Source organism: Drosophila subobscura, chromosome J (assembly GCF_008121235.1).
Source record: "Drosophila subobscura isolate 14011-0131.10 chromosome J, UCBerk_Dsub_1.0, whole genome shotgun sequence".
NCBI lineage: Eukaryota > Metazoa > Arthropoda > Insecta > Diptera > Drosophilidae > Drosophila > Drosophila subobscura.
The window spans coordinates 3,420,202-3,435,826 of record NC_048532.1 but is presented as its reverse complement, the minus strand read 5'-3'; the positions used below and the strand labels follow the sequence as shown (position 1 = coordinate 3,435,826).

At 47.0% G+C, this 15,625-nt stretch overlaps 3 protein-coding genes and 1 long non-coding RNA gene across 6 annotated transcripts; 1 reads left to right on the top strand and 3 right to left on the bottom strand.

The window, feature by feature from the left end:
- Window positions 1-1,546: 1,546 nt before the first annotated feature.
- Window positions 1,547-3,704, bottom strand: LOC117893699. Of its 2 annotated transcripts, none has more exons than XR_004648813.1 (4): window positions 3,451-3,704; window positions 3,139-3,333; window positions 2,822-3,082; window positions 1,547-2,762 (listed from the first exon to the last, which is right to left on the bottom strand). It is a non-coding gene; the product is annotated as an uncharacterized LOC117893699 (long non-coding RNA). The 2 variants fall into 2 exon arrangements; XR_004648812.1 differs by having other exon boundaries at window positions 3,139-3,302.
- A 253-nt stretch (window positions 3,705-3,957) lies between these two features.
- LOC117893004 (transmembrane protein 64) lies at window positions 3,958-7,860 on the top strand. The gene is made up of 4 exons (XM_034799360.1): window positions 3,958-4,980; window positions 5,910-6,033; window positions 6,435-6,596; window positions 7,694-7,860. Exons 1-4 carry the CDS (start codon window positions 4,286-4,288, stop codon window positions 7,820-7,822), a joined length of 1,110 nt encoding a protein of 369 aa, XP_034655251.1. The 5' UTR covers window positions 3,958-4,285; the 3' UTR covers window positions 7,823-7,860.
- A 158-nt stretch (window positions 7,861-8,018) lies between these two features.
- LOC117893003 (alanine--glyoxylate aminotransferase 2, mitochondrial) lies at window positions 8,019-11,893 on the bottom strand. 2 transcript variants are annotated; one of them, XM_034799357.1, is made up of 4 exons: window positions 11,711-11,893; window positions 10,210-10,537; window positions 9,054-10,134; window positions 8,019-8,466 (listed from the first exon to the last, which is right to left on the bottom strand). In XM_034799357.1, exons 1-4 carry the CDS (start codon window positions 11,730-11,732, stop codon window positions 8,323-8,325), a joined length of 1,575 nt encoding a protein of 524 aa, XP_034655248.1. In that variant the 5' UTR covers window positions 11,733-11,893; the 3' UTR covers window positions 8,019-8,322. The 2 variants fall into 2 exon arrangements, with proteins under 2 accessions (XP_034655248.1, XP_034655250.1); XM_034799359.1 differs by lacking the exon at window positions 8,019-8,466 and adding an exon at window positions 8,596-8,820 and having other exon boundaries at window positions 11,711-11,891.
- A 481-nt stretch (window positions 11,894-12,374) lies between these two features.
- LOC117893002 lies at window positions 12,375-14,977 on the bottom strand. The gene is made up of 4 exons (XM_034799356.1): window positions 14,038-14,977; window positions 13,112-13,959; window positions 12,870-13,054; window positions 12,375-12,800 (listed from the first exon to the last, which is right to left on the bottom strand). Exons 1-4 carry the CDS (start codon window positions 14,735-14,737, stop codon window positions 12,686-12,688), a joined length of 1,848 nt encoding a protein of 615 aa, XP_034655247.1. The 5' UTR covers window positions 14,738-14,977; the 3' UTR covers window positions 12,375-12,685.
- Between the last annotated feature and the right edge of the window lie 648 nt (window positions 14,978-15,625).

The following is a 15,625-nucleotide window of genomic DNA, read 5'->3' as shown; positions in this document are numbered from 1 at the left end:
CACTCTTTTTCAAAATGCATATAGCGTAAATTTTCCTCCGTTTTGATTGACTTAGTGCTGAAAGTCCAAAACTTAACTTTTATCTGACTGATGACTCAACTCTCCACAAAATTCATTGCTTCCTTAAATTGTATTGTTTAAAAAGTAAGGCTCAAGCTCAAAATGTCAACAACAAAGAATAAAAACGTAACGTAAGCGGGAACGTAATGTTACGTAATTTGTTGCTAGTTTATTGATGTTAAAATTCTGTTTTCCATTCTTAATCTTAGAATAGCTCTTTTTTAAGTCATATTCTTTCCATGTATACATATCTCGATCTCAATACATTCACAGTTCTTAAATGTAAAAATTTCGTTAAGATTTCAAACATACCTTCAATGTTAAGAGCCTTGATTTTCAATAATGACACACAGTGCCGCTTAAGGTTATAGTTCGAGAATAACATGCGTGAATAACATTGCGGCCTGTTTAAATGGCAGCAGCAGTATTCGTATGGACTTATTGTAGAGATTTCCTTTTTAACTGGAACAGATTCATTTGTGAAGATGATAAATATATAGACATTTACTGTTAATATTATATATTTATACCCGGTACTCGAAGAGTAAATAGGGTATATTGTATTTGTGCACAAAGTGAATGTATGTAACGCACAGAAGGAAACGTCTCCGACCCCATAAAGTATACATATGTATGTATATGTACATATATTCTTGATCAGCATCAATAGCCGAGTCGATTGAGCCATGTCTGTCTGTCCGTCCGTCTTGTTGAGCGCCTGGATCTCAGAGACCATAAAAGCTAGAGCCACCAAATTTTGCATCCATACTTCTGTGTGCTCACACTGTTACAAGTGTATTTCAAAAAAGATCAACGCCCCCTTCCGCCTCCGCAAAGGGCGAAAACCTCCCAAATCTACAATTTAGAAGATAGCAGAAAACTAAAAACGCCATTCCGTAGGGAATGACCATATCTATCAGCTCACCATTGGGGCATTATTGGAGCTTTATTATAGCCACAATGAAGAAATTAATTGGCAGTGGCCAAACCCACCCCGTTCCGCAGCTTATATTTGCTTCGCGCAATGTGTGGCGTCTGCCCCTGCCGTTCCTCCGCCTCTGCCATAGCCGTGGCTAAACCCACCCCGTCCCGCAGCTTATATTTGTGTTTTGCACATTCTCTCATTCACACTCTGCTTCGCGCAGTGGCCGTACACTGGCCGTCTGCCGCTGGCTCTGCCTCTGCCGCTGGCTCTGCCTCTGCCGTGAGTCTGCAGTGTGTGGGTCTAGGGAAGGGAGACGAGCTAAAGGAGCGTGTTGGCGTGAGTAGTGTTGTTGATGTAGATGACAGATGAAGAAAAAATTTAACAAATAACCGCTAATGTACAGATGTAGTACTGAGTGCCGGGTATAAAAGTTGTGACGCGTAAGAAGCGTCTCACACGTCCCTTCTCGTTTTAATTAAACTTGTTCCATTTGAACAGATGTGTGTGTGTAAGCTAAGGTAATACATCCCTTGCCTGACTTGGTACCTCGATTCGGAAAACTTTTATACATAAATGTGTGTTTATTTTTAATATTTATATTAGTAATTCGCGCGCAGGCTGTATAAAAATTAAAATTGGCAATATCGACAATATCTCCGTCCCTGTCTTCTGACAGGAATACTATATTGAAGTCATTTCAATTGGGATCCTGGTTCTGGTCTAAGAATTGTACCTCTGGCCGTCGCTCAATGATCTGAACCGATAGCTTGCGCAAATTGGAGCCTTCCGTGTCGTTCAGGAAACTATTACATATATCCGCTTTAATTACGACCGAAGATTTAGTACCCGGATATGATTTAGTCAAAGTTGTCTTTGTTTTCTCTCCTTTTTGAAAGTAGTTCTCGATCTGCGCCAATCTGCGACACCTCCGTGTAATTTCCCAGAGACTCTGGAGGATCTGAAGGCATTTGGCCAGATGTTGCCGCAGCAGGCCTGGGGCTTGTTGAAGTTGTCATCGTGTCGGAACCACAGCTCGCTGGTGTCCGTTCTAAGCAGCTTGGGCTTACTCTGCTCATTCCTGATCAGGTTTAAGTCGTGGGCCACAAAGAGATTGGCTTTGGGAAGAAATATGTAATTCATCCATGGCATGGAAAAGGTGAAAAGGCGCATTCAGTGCCGAACCACTAATTCCGCTTGACGAAGGGCATGCCCTCGAAAGGCTATTGCGAGGTAATCATTAGATTCAATTTAAAACTATTGTGGTGTCTGATCAATTCAGGAAGGGACTTCTCGTCAATCTCGTATGTGAGCTCCCTGGCGGTGAGTATATCCTATAGGGATAGTATTTGCGTCTGAAGACCAGTCCATCGGGATCATGGCAATAGAGACGATCCGGGATACGAAATTTCGCGGCCTTACTCTACTGCTGCTCTTCGACAACTGACGCACAACTGATGGAACAGTTTGAGAAGAGCTTTAAATAGGCAAAGGTGTCGGTCAGCACATCGATTTGCATGGAGTGGATAGAATGTAGATTATCTGGTCTCGTCTATGCCAGCGTCGAGATGACATGCCCAGTTTCGACGCTCTAGGTATGCGTAGAAACGTTTTCCTTAAGCGATGTCATGTTATCCCAGTTAATGCTGCCCATGAAGATCATATGGTCCAGAAGGTGGGCCAGGCCCTGATAGATGCGTGGGTCGGTGAGTAGAGGGTGTCGACCGATGTGGACTGGTGGTACCCAGACTATCAGAACGTTTAGCCTAGCACAAGAGATCTAAACGGGGCAATTAAGTATCGAGAATTGAGACCCTCTTGTTACAAATTTTCACTTACTTGTAAATGTTTCTGTCGTTCTCCGATTTATACAGATCTTACAGATACATGCGTCACTTGCTCCGCCATTCTAATGCGCTATGGCTAATTGCAAAGTTTGTGTGGATTATAGTTTTAATTAGTTTTTGGATTTTTTGTATATAAGCATCAAAATGGCGGGAAGGCGCATCGCAAAATTTAGTGATAGTCATTTGTTTGATGGGATCATCGTGAAAGATGTGTTGGAAGTACGCATCTGCTTTTGTTTGCATTGTTTTCGATCTAATATGGTTGCATATGCAATATTATTTTTGCAAACAACAATTGAAACAGTTTACCTCTTAGCTGGGAGACATGACCGATTTAGCATTTCTTCTCATGCTAAATGTCTTGCAGACTACATTGGTACTTAAATCCTGTATTTTCCTACGCCTTAATGGTAAGGTATTTCGTTTAACAATCTGTATACATAAGTCTAAAATTATATCGGACTCATGTCAATCTGCGAAGGAGTTTTTATTATTCAAATAGGCCTGGTAAACAGAATTTCAACAATAATTAATGGAAATAGGGTATTGATTTGGTTCATCCTCCACCAATAAATGGTTGTCTTGTGGTTACCGTATATGTACTACGTAAAATACTTGTACCTTCTTTGTTTAAACTTTCTTTTTATAAACAATACAATAAAAAGAGATGTTGAAATGAACCAAACGTGTAGAAAATGGATTGGTCCATCTGATAAAATACTAAGTTCAGTGCTGAGAGTCCAAAATAGCTTGCAATATTATTTTTTTTTTTTTTATATTTAATCGCTACAGCGAAATTGGTTGGTCGCAGAGATTAGTCCGCATTGACCAGATACTTCAGTTTTGTGTTGAATATTATAAAAAGTTACTGAAAATTTTGAACTCAAAAAAGAGTTGTTTGCCGAACGAACACTAGAATTATAATGGCTTGCAATATTAAATCGAATATTAAAATTTGGGAATATGTTTTAGGATTTACGGTATATACAGGGTATATTTTGAAAATAACAAGGTACATTTCGGTATATTTTTGAGGGTCAGACGGTATGTTCCATCCATGATGCCGCGGTCCCACTGGCTCTCTGGTTTGAAGTAAACAAAATCAAAAAGCTTAAAAGCTTCGGAAACACGTCGTGTTGAGTTGCGGAATAAATAAATCAACCCATGGAATCGTAAACTTAATTGAATTAAAACAATAACGAAGGCAAGCAACAACAAGTTGTGAACAGACTCTCGGTTGCCTTGCCATTTCTGACACAAAATACACTCGACTCGCATACATTATTTTAAAACTGTGACATACAATTGCAACAAAAGCGAACATCTGTGCTCCAGCGCCGATGCGGGTGCATAAAAGTGAAATTTCGTTTCGGTTGGAGAGCAAACAACGCAAAAGTGAAAGAGAAAACGAAGAGGAGGGAATCCAAAGAGAGAAATCCCGACATCCAGCGTAGCCATGACGACGACTAACACCACCACCAGCAACAACAACACATACAGATATGCCAACAACAACAGCATCCTCCAAAAATCAGGGACTGCCTCCCCCATAGCCTCGGCGCCTTCCAACGCCTTTCTGGAGATGGACTTGACAGCCAGCGAAGGGAATACATCTGCTACAGCATCAACGCTCCTGCCTGTACAGGACTGTTCCGTGAATGTCAACGAGGACAGCACAGAATGCGATACCTTCCTCATAGGCAGTGTGGGGAGCAGTAGAAGCAGCGGGCCGTCCAGCGGCAGTCGGCGAACGAACCGACCCTCATCCACATTGTACCGCGGCAAGATGCGCAACTCCTGCTGGATGCGCGCCCAATCATTTGTAACACGCAACTGGTACTTGGGCTGCCTGGTGCCCGCCTCCATCCTGGGTGCCCTGCTTTTCGTCGGCTGGATGACCCGCGACTATGCCAAGCAACTTCTCTTCTGGATAGAGACTCAGAACGCCTGGCTGATATTTGCCATCTTCATGGCCCTGTTCACAGTGGTCAGCTTTCCCGTCGTGGTCGGCTACTTTGTACTGCTCATCACGGCCGGGTACCTCTTTGGCTGCCTCCGCGGATGGTTCACCGTAATACTGGGCGCCAATCTAGGCATAGCTATTGCACATGCCACCATTCGGAGCTGTCGTCATCGGATACCAGTGCAGAAGTGAGTAGAACTGGGGAGTCGCTTTGCTTTGATCCCCACCCGGTCGTACCCCCGACTGTTGAGCCCTCAAGGTAGGGGGATTTCATAATGGAATTTGCTTGAGGAATCCACCACTGATAACGGCAGGCACCGTATCGAGATATGTCGTTAAATTTCCTCGTCCCATGCGGAGCTCGGCCCTAAAATCCGATGTATCATTAACGCTATGCCTGATGAGGATGGTTCCCCGCGACTACACTAAATATTTCGTTAGTTTATGGTCCACTATTGCAATGACAGTCTAATTGTCGTGTTTCGCAGTCTGTCAGCTGTCGCCTATTGCTGCGTTGGTCTTATCAGGCCTCAGCACTCGTACGACGCGTACTTATTTATAAATACATATTCGTATTTATTGCGAAACTTGGAGAAATAATGGCACAGAGCGAAACTTGATAACGACAAGTTTGTACACTTCCGCACCTAAACCAGAGGGGAGAGTGATACAAATTCCATAAGTGTTTTGTTTGATTTTCCAATTAGCGACACAATACTCCCTCGTACTTACAAACGGTGGGGGGTAATGTAGAGTATGCGGCCACTCCAATCCATCAGAAATGATTTGCGAGTCATGTAGGCCTACGTAATGACTGGTTAATCAAGTGAAAACATTGCCCCACTAAAACCTGGTCAGGTGGCTATCATTTATGGGGGATGGTAAATGGGTGGACGGGTTTACTGCCCCTCATAATTGGGCAACAAAGCCATAATTGATGATTGCTTGGATAAACGCAGACAGTGGCGGCATGTCGGGCAATAGATATCTTTTCGAACGTATAAAAGTATGTACATATGTGCCATTTCACTTGATTATAGATTTGTTTGTGTGTCTGATGTGCCCCCCCCTTATATGCCCCACTGATTTGTTCCGTTCAATTTGATTCTATTTTCAGGCTGGTCAAGAACGATACGGGTCGGGCCATACTGCGAGTGATATCTGGACCGAGGGCCTTCCGTGTGGTGCTCTTCACCCGCCTCACGCCCATCCCCTTTGGACTGCAAAATGTGATATTCGGAGTAAGTAATCAGATCTGAATTTACGATGGGTCATATGCGTTTGTTCAACTACTCAGAGTAGTTAATTTCCACGTAAATTCCATTACCCTCTCACGATCCGTGGGTCTGTGTGAATATGAGTATCATTGGCAACATTTCCTGACTGCCTCCGGACTTTTCTAACATTTTTCTTTGGCTGAGAACACCTGAGTAAACCTCATATGATATTCAGTCACACTTATCGTTAGTCACACTCTTACTTAGCCCCATTATTTATTCATAGTCGTCCCGTAAATGTCGCTGGAGCAAATACAATTTGAACTTGAAATTAAACAGGTTTCCCCACCTCCCTTCAGCGCTTCAGTTCAACGATATATGTATATCATAGGTACATATATTATAGCTACTCTTGCCTTTTACAGATCAGTTCCATCAACACGAGGGATTACCATGTGGCCACGTTGCTGGGCCTGCTGCCTGCCCAGACCATCAATGTCTACCTGGGCTCCACTCTGCGATCCATGCACGAGGTTCTCAACGACAACGACACCAAGCTGACGGGCTACATTAGCTTTGTTCTCGAGGTGAGTTTCCTCCTCTTACGCCGATTCGGTAATGCTTACCCATTGATTTGTCCCCCACTTTGCGTGCTTACTTTAAAGTTTGTCATTTTCATTAGTGCACAAAATTGGGGAGAGGAGTTTGCCAAAATGTTTTCACGAGTTTGAGAAAAGAGCTTAAGGTTCAGAATTGGGTCTAATTTTATATGAATTTTCCATCAGTTTTCTCAAACGAAAGTAATTTTTTGATCTATGGTTCCAATGCCAATGTACATATGTCCAACATTTGGTATTTGTATATTTGCTCTGATTCAGAAGATTCCATGGCACAACGCACAGGGAAAAATCTCCGTTAGACGAAATATGTAGCAGCCAGCTTCTATGGTGTCATAGCAGACAACTCTGATAGTTTCATAGCACCTACCTTTAATGTTGACTGTGCTTTGAAAGTATCTTTAACTTTTGTTATTTCGTGTCCTCTAAACTGATTTTTTAATTAGCTAATTTTAGAGGTAACGCCTTTCCCACAATAGTCATTTCATTTCACAGAGATCACAAAGGAATTGACAAAAATAAAATATTTGTATGGTAAATATTCTTATTTCCTAAAATTCATAGCATAGTTTTTGGGCTGAACTGAACTGGGTAGAATCAAAATAAAGTGAATGTAGTGTGTACATATCGAGTAAGCTTCCAATCACCTATCGAATACCAATGGTCCTTATATAAACATAGAGATATACAATGATAAAAAGTATGTCATACGACTAGTTACTAGTTAATAATTTAATCAGCGAATATACAAAATGTATTAGCTTATTTTTCAAGCTTTAAATAAGGTCAGGTTTTATATACATACAAATGTATTTAATAATATGTGATTCTTATTCTGTAGAACAAATCTGCTTTATTTACCAACATGAGACAGCATTCAATTCTTGGTAGATTTGCGGAAATATATTCGAACATTTTGCAAGTTGCCTTGCCATCAATTTGGACATGTTTCGCTTCTTAGCGACAGCAAGAAATGCCTGAAAATCTTTGTATGCATCACATAAACACATACCTTGTAAATCGTGCTTGTCAATTTGATTGTATATCAGTTATTTTCTTCATTTAAGGTTATCTGTGGCGTAGTTCTGATGTTTTGGGTGGTGCAGAAGGCGCGCAAAGAACTCTCCGAGACGCTGCTCGCATCGGAATACAGCAGCAGCAGCAACGAGGGAAAGCATCCGGACATCCAGGTATAGCAAAGCGCCTGTAAGGAGGATTGCCTGCAGGCAATCCCCTAGAACTGCCCGCTCCCCGACTGAATCTCCGCAGGAGTCGCACAAGACTGCAACTGTGCATTAATTAGTTTTTATAAGTGGAACTGGAGTTGGATTTGTTGTAGGTTAAGAGTAACTTGCAGAGTTCAGGTGATGCCATTGATGCCAAACATTAAGCTAATGCTACCTTTATACTGCTACGGATAACGGTTTATTGCTATCCTATCCATGACACCGCATTTCACACATTCCGCATCCCTCACACACACACACCCACACACCCACCCACACACACCACACACCACACAGTGCTCAGACTAAGGATTTATATATACATACATATATATACTAGTATTAGGAATATCGAAAACTAAGTCGAAGAAGCCTCGCTCTTGCGGTCATAATGCTGCTCTATAAACGTTGTTCAATTACTAGCGGAATAAGCTTAGCCAATAAATGAGCCAATCTGAAGTACAACCAGGCTAGCAGCTCCTGCTTTGGGCCTGGCCGTATCTCCAGCCGCGTAGTCGTTTGCTCATGTGCTGCTGGAAGGCGGTCTCGAGCGTATTCAGAGCTAACTCCACGTCCTCGAAGCCCACGCAGAGCGGAGGCCTGAAACTCAGCACCTGAGAGTGGGAGTAACAAGAGGAAAGAATGTCAAAGCATGAGCTCTTAGAGGAACGCCACCACACATAATACGACTATGTACATACGAATGGGTTAGCAGAGGAAGTGGTTAGAGGAACAGGAGAATATTAGATCATGACTTGATATTGGATTTTATTTCAGTTAATTTTGTTAATAAATGCATTCGTTTGTGACCTGAGAACCCTGAGAAATCATTTCCTCTTCACTGGCGGCGGCAGCTGCACGCCCTACTTCTTCTTGGCCAGAGATGCCGTGATGGCTCGGTCCAGCACATCCACGGCAAACTTCACATCCGATCGATCGATGCACATGGGCGGCTTGATGCGCAGGACCTGTGGAGATGCACGAAAAGGGATGCACAGATAGAGACGGAAAGAGGTGCGATTTGCCCCGGAAAGAGCCCCCAAAGAGGAGCGGCAAAGCTCTGGCTCTATGCTCTGGGAGCCCCTTCCTTAACAGGGACTGGTGCGTGCTTTCTGGTTAGTCAGATGTGCCCAAAAATGGAACGGAATATCCCAGATGCGGATGCACTCATCACTCGTGATGGTTGATTTTTTCTACTTACGTTGCCGTGGAGGCCACCGCGTCCGAAGAGCACACCAAGGTCCTTGCACGTCTCCCAGATCTCCAGCACGTGGGGAGTGGCCAGGGGCGTGCGTTTCTCGCGATCTTCGACCAGCTCGACGCCGATCATCAGTCCCTTGCCCCGGACATCGCCGACAATCTCGAAGCGTTGCTGCAGCTCCTCCAAGCACTTGAGGAAGTAGGTGCCCACCTCCAGGGAGTTGCGCTGTAGCTGCTCCTCCTCGATCACGTCCAGCACGGCGATGCCCACCGCACTGGCCATGGGATTGCCTCCGTAGGTGTTGAAATGCAGCGCCTGCCCCAGGGAGGCGGCGATCTCGGGGGTGGTGACAACGGCGGCCAGGGGGAAGCCGTTGCCAATGCCCTTGGCCATTGTCACGATATCCGGCACATAGTCATGCCCCTCGAAGCCCCAGAAGTGCTCTCCCGTGCGGCCGAATCCCGTCTGCACCTCATCCGCCACGAAGAGTCCGCCGTTGGCCCTGACCAGCGCGGCTGCCCGCTTCAGGTAGCCCTTGGGGAACTGCACTGTGCCGCCCACTCCCTGAATGGACTCTGCAAACATAGCCGCCACCTTGCCACGGGGCAAGCTGTACTTGAAGGTCTCCTCCAGCTCGTTGTAGTACGCTGAGCCTGCCTGACAGCCGCCGCCCTCCTGGCACTGGCAGCTGCGCGTCGTCTGCACGGGCGAGTCTCGGCAGGCGGCGCCGCCCCAGATGCCTTGATACGGATCGGGATTCATCACGTGCACCAGTCCGTTGTTCACTCCCGCCAGCGGGAAGCGCCAGGTGGAGTGGGCCGTCAGGCCCATGGTGTACGGCGACATTCCGTGGTAGGCATTGCGGAACGAGAGAATGTCCTGGTTGCCCGTGTGTACGCGTGCCATTAGCATGGCCAGATCGTTGGCCTCCGAGCCGGAATTGACGAAGCAGACGCTCTTCAGGTTACCCGGGAACTTGGCCACCAGCCGCTCTGCGTATTCGTGGATCTTGGGGTGCATGTAGATGTTCGTCGTGTGCCACAACTTGGAGATCTGTTCGCTCAGCGCCTGGTTCACCTTGCTGCGCCGTAGGGGAAGAAGGGGGAATCCAAATGAATGACTGTGAAAATCGATCTTAACAGATTTGTTTTCTTACGGATGACAGTGTCCCACGGAGACGGTTACAATGCCCCCGAACATGTCCAGATAGCGACGACCCTCGTGGTCGTACAGCCACTGCATGTGGCCTTCGTGGATGACCAATGGCTTCTTGAAGTGGGCCACCAAATTGGGCGTCAAATGGGTCTTGCGCGTTTCAAGGATCTGCTCGTAGCTGGGTCCCACGTAGCCACTGGGCCGATGCCCCGTCTCGGGCATCTCGCTCTGCACGAGGTTCATCACGGCTGGAGCCGCCTTGGAGTGGAGGGTGGTGCTAGAGCTGAATCGGCTCGAGGAGGAGCTCGGCATCACCCGCCTCGTGTGAGCTGCATGACAGATCGGACATGTTTTTATTATTAATTAACATTTACGGTGAATGGGATCAAGATGCTCCTATCAGAACACGTGACGTGACCCTCTGCTACGCCTGTGGGAGAGCGCAGGCACACTTGTGGAAGTGTCGGCGCGAACCTGATGATATGCAAATTGATGTGTGGTCGGAGCAGCGGACAAGCGGAATTCAAGTGCGAGGTCGCCGGGAACCGAACACGTATTGTGGGAATCCATGAAATGAAATGCGATGCGAGTACAGTAAAAGCTCTGCCCATCGACCAAAAAAAAACATTTTATTTTCTATGCCCCAATTTCCCATGCAATGCTGTGTTTCCTTGGACCACTTATTTTACGTATTATCTATTCCAGGCATTACCACTTCAGAGTGCCCTTCCAAGTGATTTGGTACTGTACTATGTGTATTATATAGAATTAATTGATCCGAGGCGCAATTTGCTATGCAAAGTCTGCCAGCTGAAACTGCACTTGTCCACATAAAAGTGATACCAGCAGGAACCTGAACAGACTTTCAACAGTTCAATGGCACGGAAGAATGCCTAAAATAATGTACCCTACATGCACAGGAGGGTATTCCCATTCGCATTTCTATTCTTCTGGCTGTTGTCCTCCTCTAATGCGCAGTTGGAAGCATAATTGAATGTACGACTATAAATAGTCTTACGACTTGCCCCCATTTGAGATGATAAGCGCCTGGCCTGGTCTGGCCTGGCCCCCTGCGGACAGCCTAGGCCACCCGAACAATCAGTGTACCTCGGTACCTTGGGAGCAGAGCTGCTCCATCCACCTGCCGAATTATCAACTTGCGCTTTATCAACACACACTCAAATGTTTGGCCATATACTTAGATCCAAAGCGGGCGATGGTGCCACGCGAGTCGCCGCGTGATAAAAGCATGATTAGGGGACAGCAGCCATAGATAAGTTGGTACGTAGATGTGAGAAATATCCGTGATCAGACGATGCTTTAGTTCAAATGAGTGAGAGTGAGGTGCGAGGATGAATGAACGGGTGAGTGGATGACCCCAAGGGTTCATCCAACATTCTAATTTGTAGCATTCAAATTGATCCCAAGAGATTAGAATACAAACTTTTGCTGACGTCAGGAATTAGATGAAGCGATCCCTGCCTTGTCAGACAAAAACTCACCCAGCAAGCGCTTGGACATCATATTTATTCACGTTCCTAGTGTGCAATACTTTAATTTCCTGATATGATCCGTAATAGAAGCTGCTCTGACTGATCTCAATGCCGGTGTCGATCTCACACGAAGCCAAATCTGAAAACCCGTCCGCGCGTAACGACGTCGACAAAGCAACTAAACAGTGGAGGTGCCACAGCCAGTGACTTTGGCTCGGCTGCGATCGTTCGTGATAAGCGCTGGCATAGCTTCGGCTGGGTAATGTTATCTGTGTTTGAGCGGAGAGAGCGGGCCCTACAATGTCAAGGTTGTGTTGGAAAGCTCTCACTTTTGTTCGGCGAGGTGCGGTGGGCAGGTGCGGTTTTCTCATAATAATTTATTTCAATTCTTGTTCGCTGTGTACTCAAGCAGCACAAAAACAGAAGTGCGCACAGGTAATCCTTTGTTTTGTTTCTAACAAAAAATATATGTATGTATGTATATCTTCTCGGCATGGGATCGGTCCAGATCCCTTTGGATGATCGCTCGACTCTGACTTGCAATGTGCAGGTTATTCTGCGATTGGAATTAACATTCGGTTTTAATTTACATTTACATTTGCTTTTCTTTTCTTCTTTTCTTTTTGATATTCTGTGTGACTTTTCTACCAATATGCTACAATACATTGGTTTATATAGTGTAATATAATATAATATATGGATTTTCCTTTATCAATCAACATCACGAGTTTGCGCTTTGATTCTCACATAGTCCATCCTGTCGACCCTTACCCCTATCCGACCTAACGCAACCCTTTGCAAAAAATATACGAGACGACGAGAAACATAAACTATGCGCGGGGGCGGGGGTTCTCTAAAAACAAGCTCTAGGCGGCATCCGGGGCCTGCAATGATGACACAAACAACAATAACCGAAACACTGGAGGAGCAGCTGCTGCTCTTTCCGAGTTCTGTTCAATCTTCTGCTGCTGCTGCGGTGGTCGCTCAGTTGAATTCGGGATACAGATCTGGACTTCTTGGCGTGGCTGTTGACTGGGCTGTTGACTGTTCGAGGCTGGCCGCAATCTGGCGCAGATTTTCCACGCCAGTCAGCAGTTGCCTGCAAGACGAAAGACGAAGGGAGCGAATTATTGAAAAGGCAGTCGGCAGGGCACTGCACCGCACTCACCTTAAATTCTGTTCAGCGTTGTCGGCGGCACTCCGTAGATCCCGCGACACTTGATGCGTTCTGGACGGACGCGTTGTGCTACTCGCGCTACTGCCGGTGCCACTGCCACTGGAACCACCAGGAGTACCGACGCTAGCTCCTCCCATGGCGCCATCCGTGCCACCACGCAGAGCAAAGAGTTCCGCCTGAAAAAAAAGCATAGGATAAGAAAGGTCCCTTTTGGTTATAGATTCAAGACTCACCTCCAACTGGGCAACCTGTCGTCGCAGACGCTGCGTGTTCTGTGTGTTGGCCGTCGTGGCTAGCGTCTCTCGCCGTCGCGAGGCCTCCGTTAGCTGAAGAAGCTGCTGTTCAAAATCGTGAGCTCTCCTGGTCTGAGCATTCAGTTCCACTCGAGTCTCTTGCAGCTCACGCTGCAGTCGTTCGTTCTCCTGGCGCATCGTCGACAGCTGCAACGGGCCGGCCGCCTCCTGGGGCGGCGAGTCAATAGAATTGGATGGCAGCCCAATGGCCACATCGGCCAGGCGCTGGGACGAGTGAATGATGGGGCCATCGGAGAGGAAGTCGGGCAGCATTTTGGCTGTGGAACCAGCGGACGGTCCTGGGCCGGACTCGCCCGACGATCCACCTGGTGGACCGGGCAGGGAAGCAACACCAGGCAGGCCAAGCGAGGCAAGCGCTGATGGCAGCAGGCCGCCACCAACTGCGCCGCTAGGAGCCTCGGCAGCACCCAACGGAGAGTTTGGTGGCGAGCGCAGGTGTGCATCCTGTACGGCGCACCACGCATCCGGCAAGTGGTCCTGCACAAAGTCTGGCAGTGCAGCTGCTGCTCCGCCTCCACCAACAGCACAACCAGGTCCGGATGCTGTCATGTTTGCTGTATCCAGTGGCAGGTCCAGCTTCATTTTGGGAGCAGCAGTCAGAACCAACCGGTTGGGACGCAAATCCCGATTTCCGGCCGGTCGTCGTCGAGGCGAGGATGAAGGACATGGAACATGGGGCGGCATGTCGTAGCTGGAGTAGGAGCGCGGCACGTACCGCGAGCTGGAACTGCTTGAATTCAAATTTGAGGATGCCGACGGAAAGATGTCTGTCGGTTTGGAGAGTTGGATAAAAAAGTCAGCTCAGTTGGGGATCCTTTGTAGGTTTTAAGTTTAGATCCACTCACCGTCGTCTATGCGCTCGTCGAACAGCTTGTTGTTTCGCACCTGGGCCAGAGACACGTGATCGTCGTCGTCATTGTCTAGGGCATGGACATCATCATGGCCCAGACGCAGGTCCGGGCGCTGACGGGATCCGCTGCTGCTGGGTGCTGCAGCTCCTCCTCCACAGGCCGCGTACTCGGCCAGACTCGCCTGCGAGTCAAAGGAACTGAAGCGCGGAGAGCGCTTCATCTTGGAGGAGGCACTGCTCCCGTTTGCGTCCGGTGGCTGCATGAGCGAGCCCGAGGTCGACTGCGGCACCTTGGGCCGGGCTCCCGTCGATGTCTGAACTGCGGCTGTGGTATCCACTGACGTTACCGTGCTTGAGGGCGCGGTCACAGTGCCACTGCTGTTGAGAAAGTGCTTGAATGAGAACGAAGACGAGGAAAAGGAGCTCCCAGTGGCTCCCGTTGTAGCTCCGGTGGATGTGCTGGCCCGTGTATTCGTGTAATCACTGCGACTGCTGCCGCTGCCAGAGAGACTCCCATTCAGGCAGAGGTCTGCCACCAGGTCGTTCACTCCTCTGGATGTCGACGAGCATGGCTCCTCCCTCTGGGGCGCCTTGCCTCGTCCTACTCCTGTCAGGAGGGACTGCTGCTCCTTCTGTGGCGCTTGTTGCTCCTCCTGGGTAGCCGTTGTCGCATCGTTAGCACTCCCATTTGCCATTTAATTGCACACACTGGAGCGTGCACTGCGAGTTGACTGCTTGGAATCTCGTTTGTCACTCTGTTGAACTCCCTACGAGGCTGTCCTGCCTGAATGAGTGAGGGTCTGCGCTTCCTGCTGTCTTCGACCGTTGTGCTGCTTCCTTTGTTGATGCTTTTCCTCGACTTTTCTAATTTCTCATCTCATTTCTCTTTTCTCTTGGTTTCTGTGCAGATTTGTGAAGGCAGAGTCGCATTTTGCAGCACTGGTGGAGCATCCACTTCGCGATATCTTCGCCCTAACCACGGCTGGCCACACCAGTATGCATAACGATGTCTTTCACCCATCGATAGTTTTAACAGACAACTGATTTCAAAACTGAAGACAAGTACTTAGATGCGATAAGTGTTCGGTCGACTGAATCAGGGATAATATTCGTATGAAAACAATTAGAAATCATACCTGTTTTTTGTTCGACAGAAAATTTCACAGCCTGCTTTTCGCAGTTGTGTACTCAGATCAAAAGAAAATATAACTGAAAAACAACCGACATTAAACTCCCATCTTGAACGGAAATATATGAAGCTTTTTTTGTTGGCCTCAAGCCACTTTGTCGGGGTTTTCCCACCATTTTATTGAGACTATACTTTCTGTTTGCTAGATACCCTGGCGGAAGATGGAACAAATCTATCTTTTTCGAGGTGCTAGCAAAGTGCCATCGAATGCCATAAAATCCCATCGGTTGATTTTCTTATTATTCATCGGCAAGTTCTTTTTTCGGTTCTGAGTACTGCATTTAGAAAGGGTTGTGTGCTCGACAACATTTCTTATCGGTTAAATACGAATATCATCCCTGATTTTTCTAGCGGCTCTCTTTTTTCGGATCTGAGTCTAGGATCTGCTTCACTT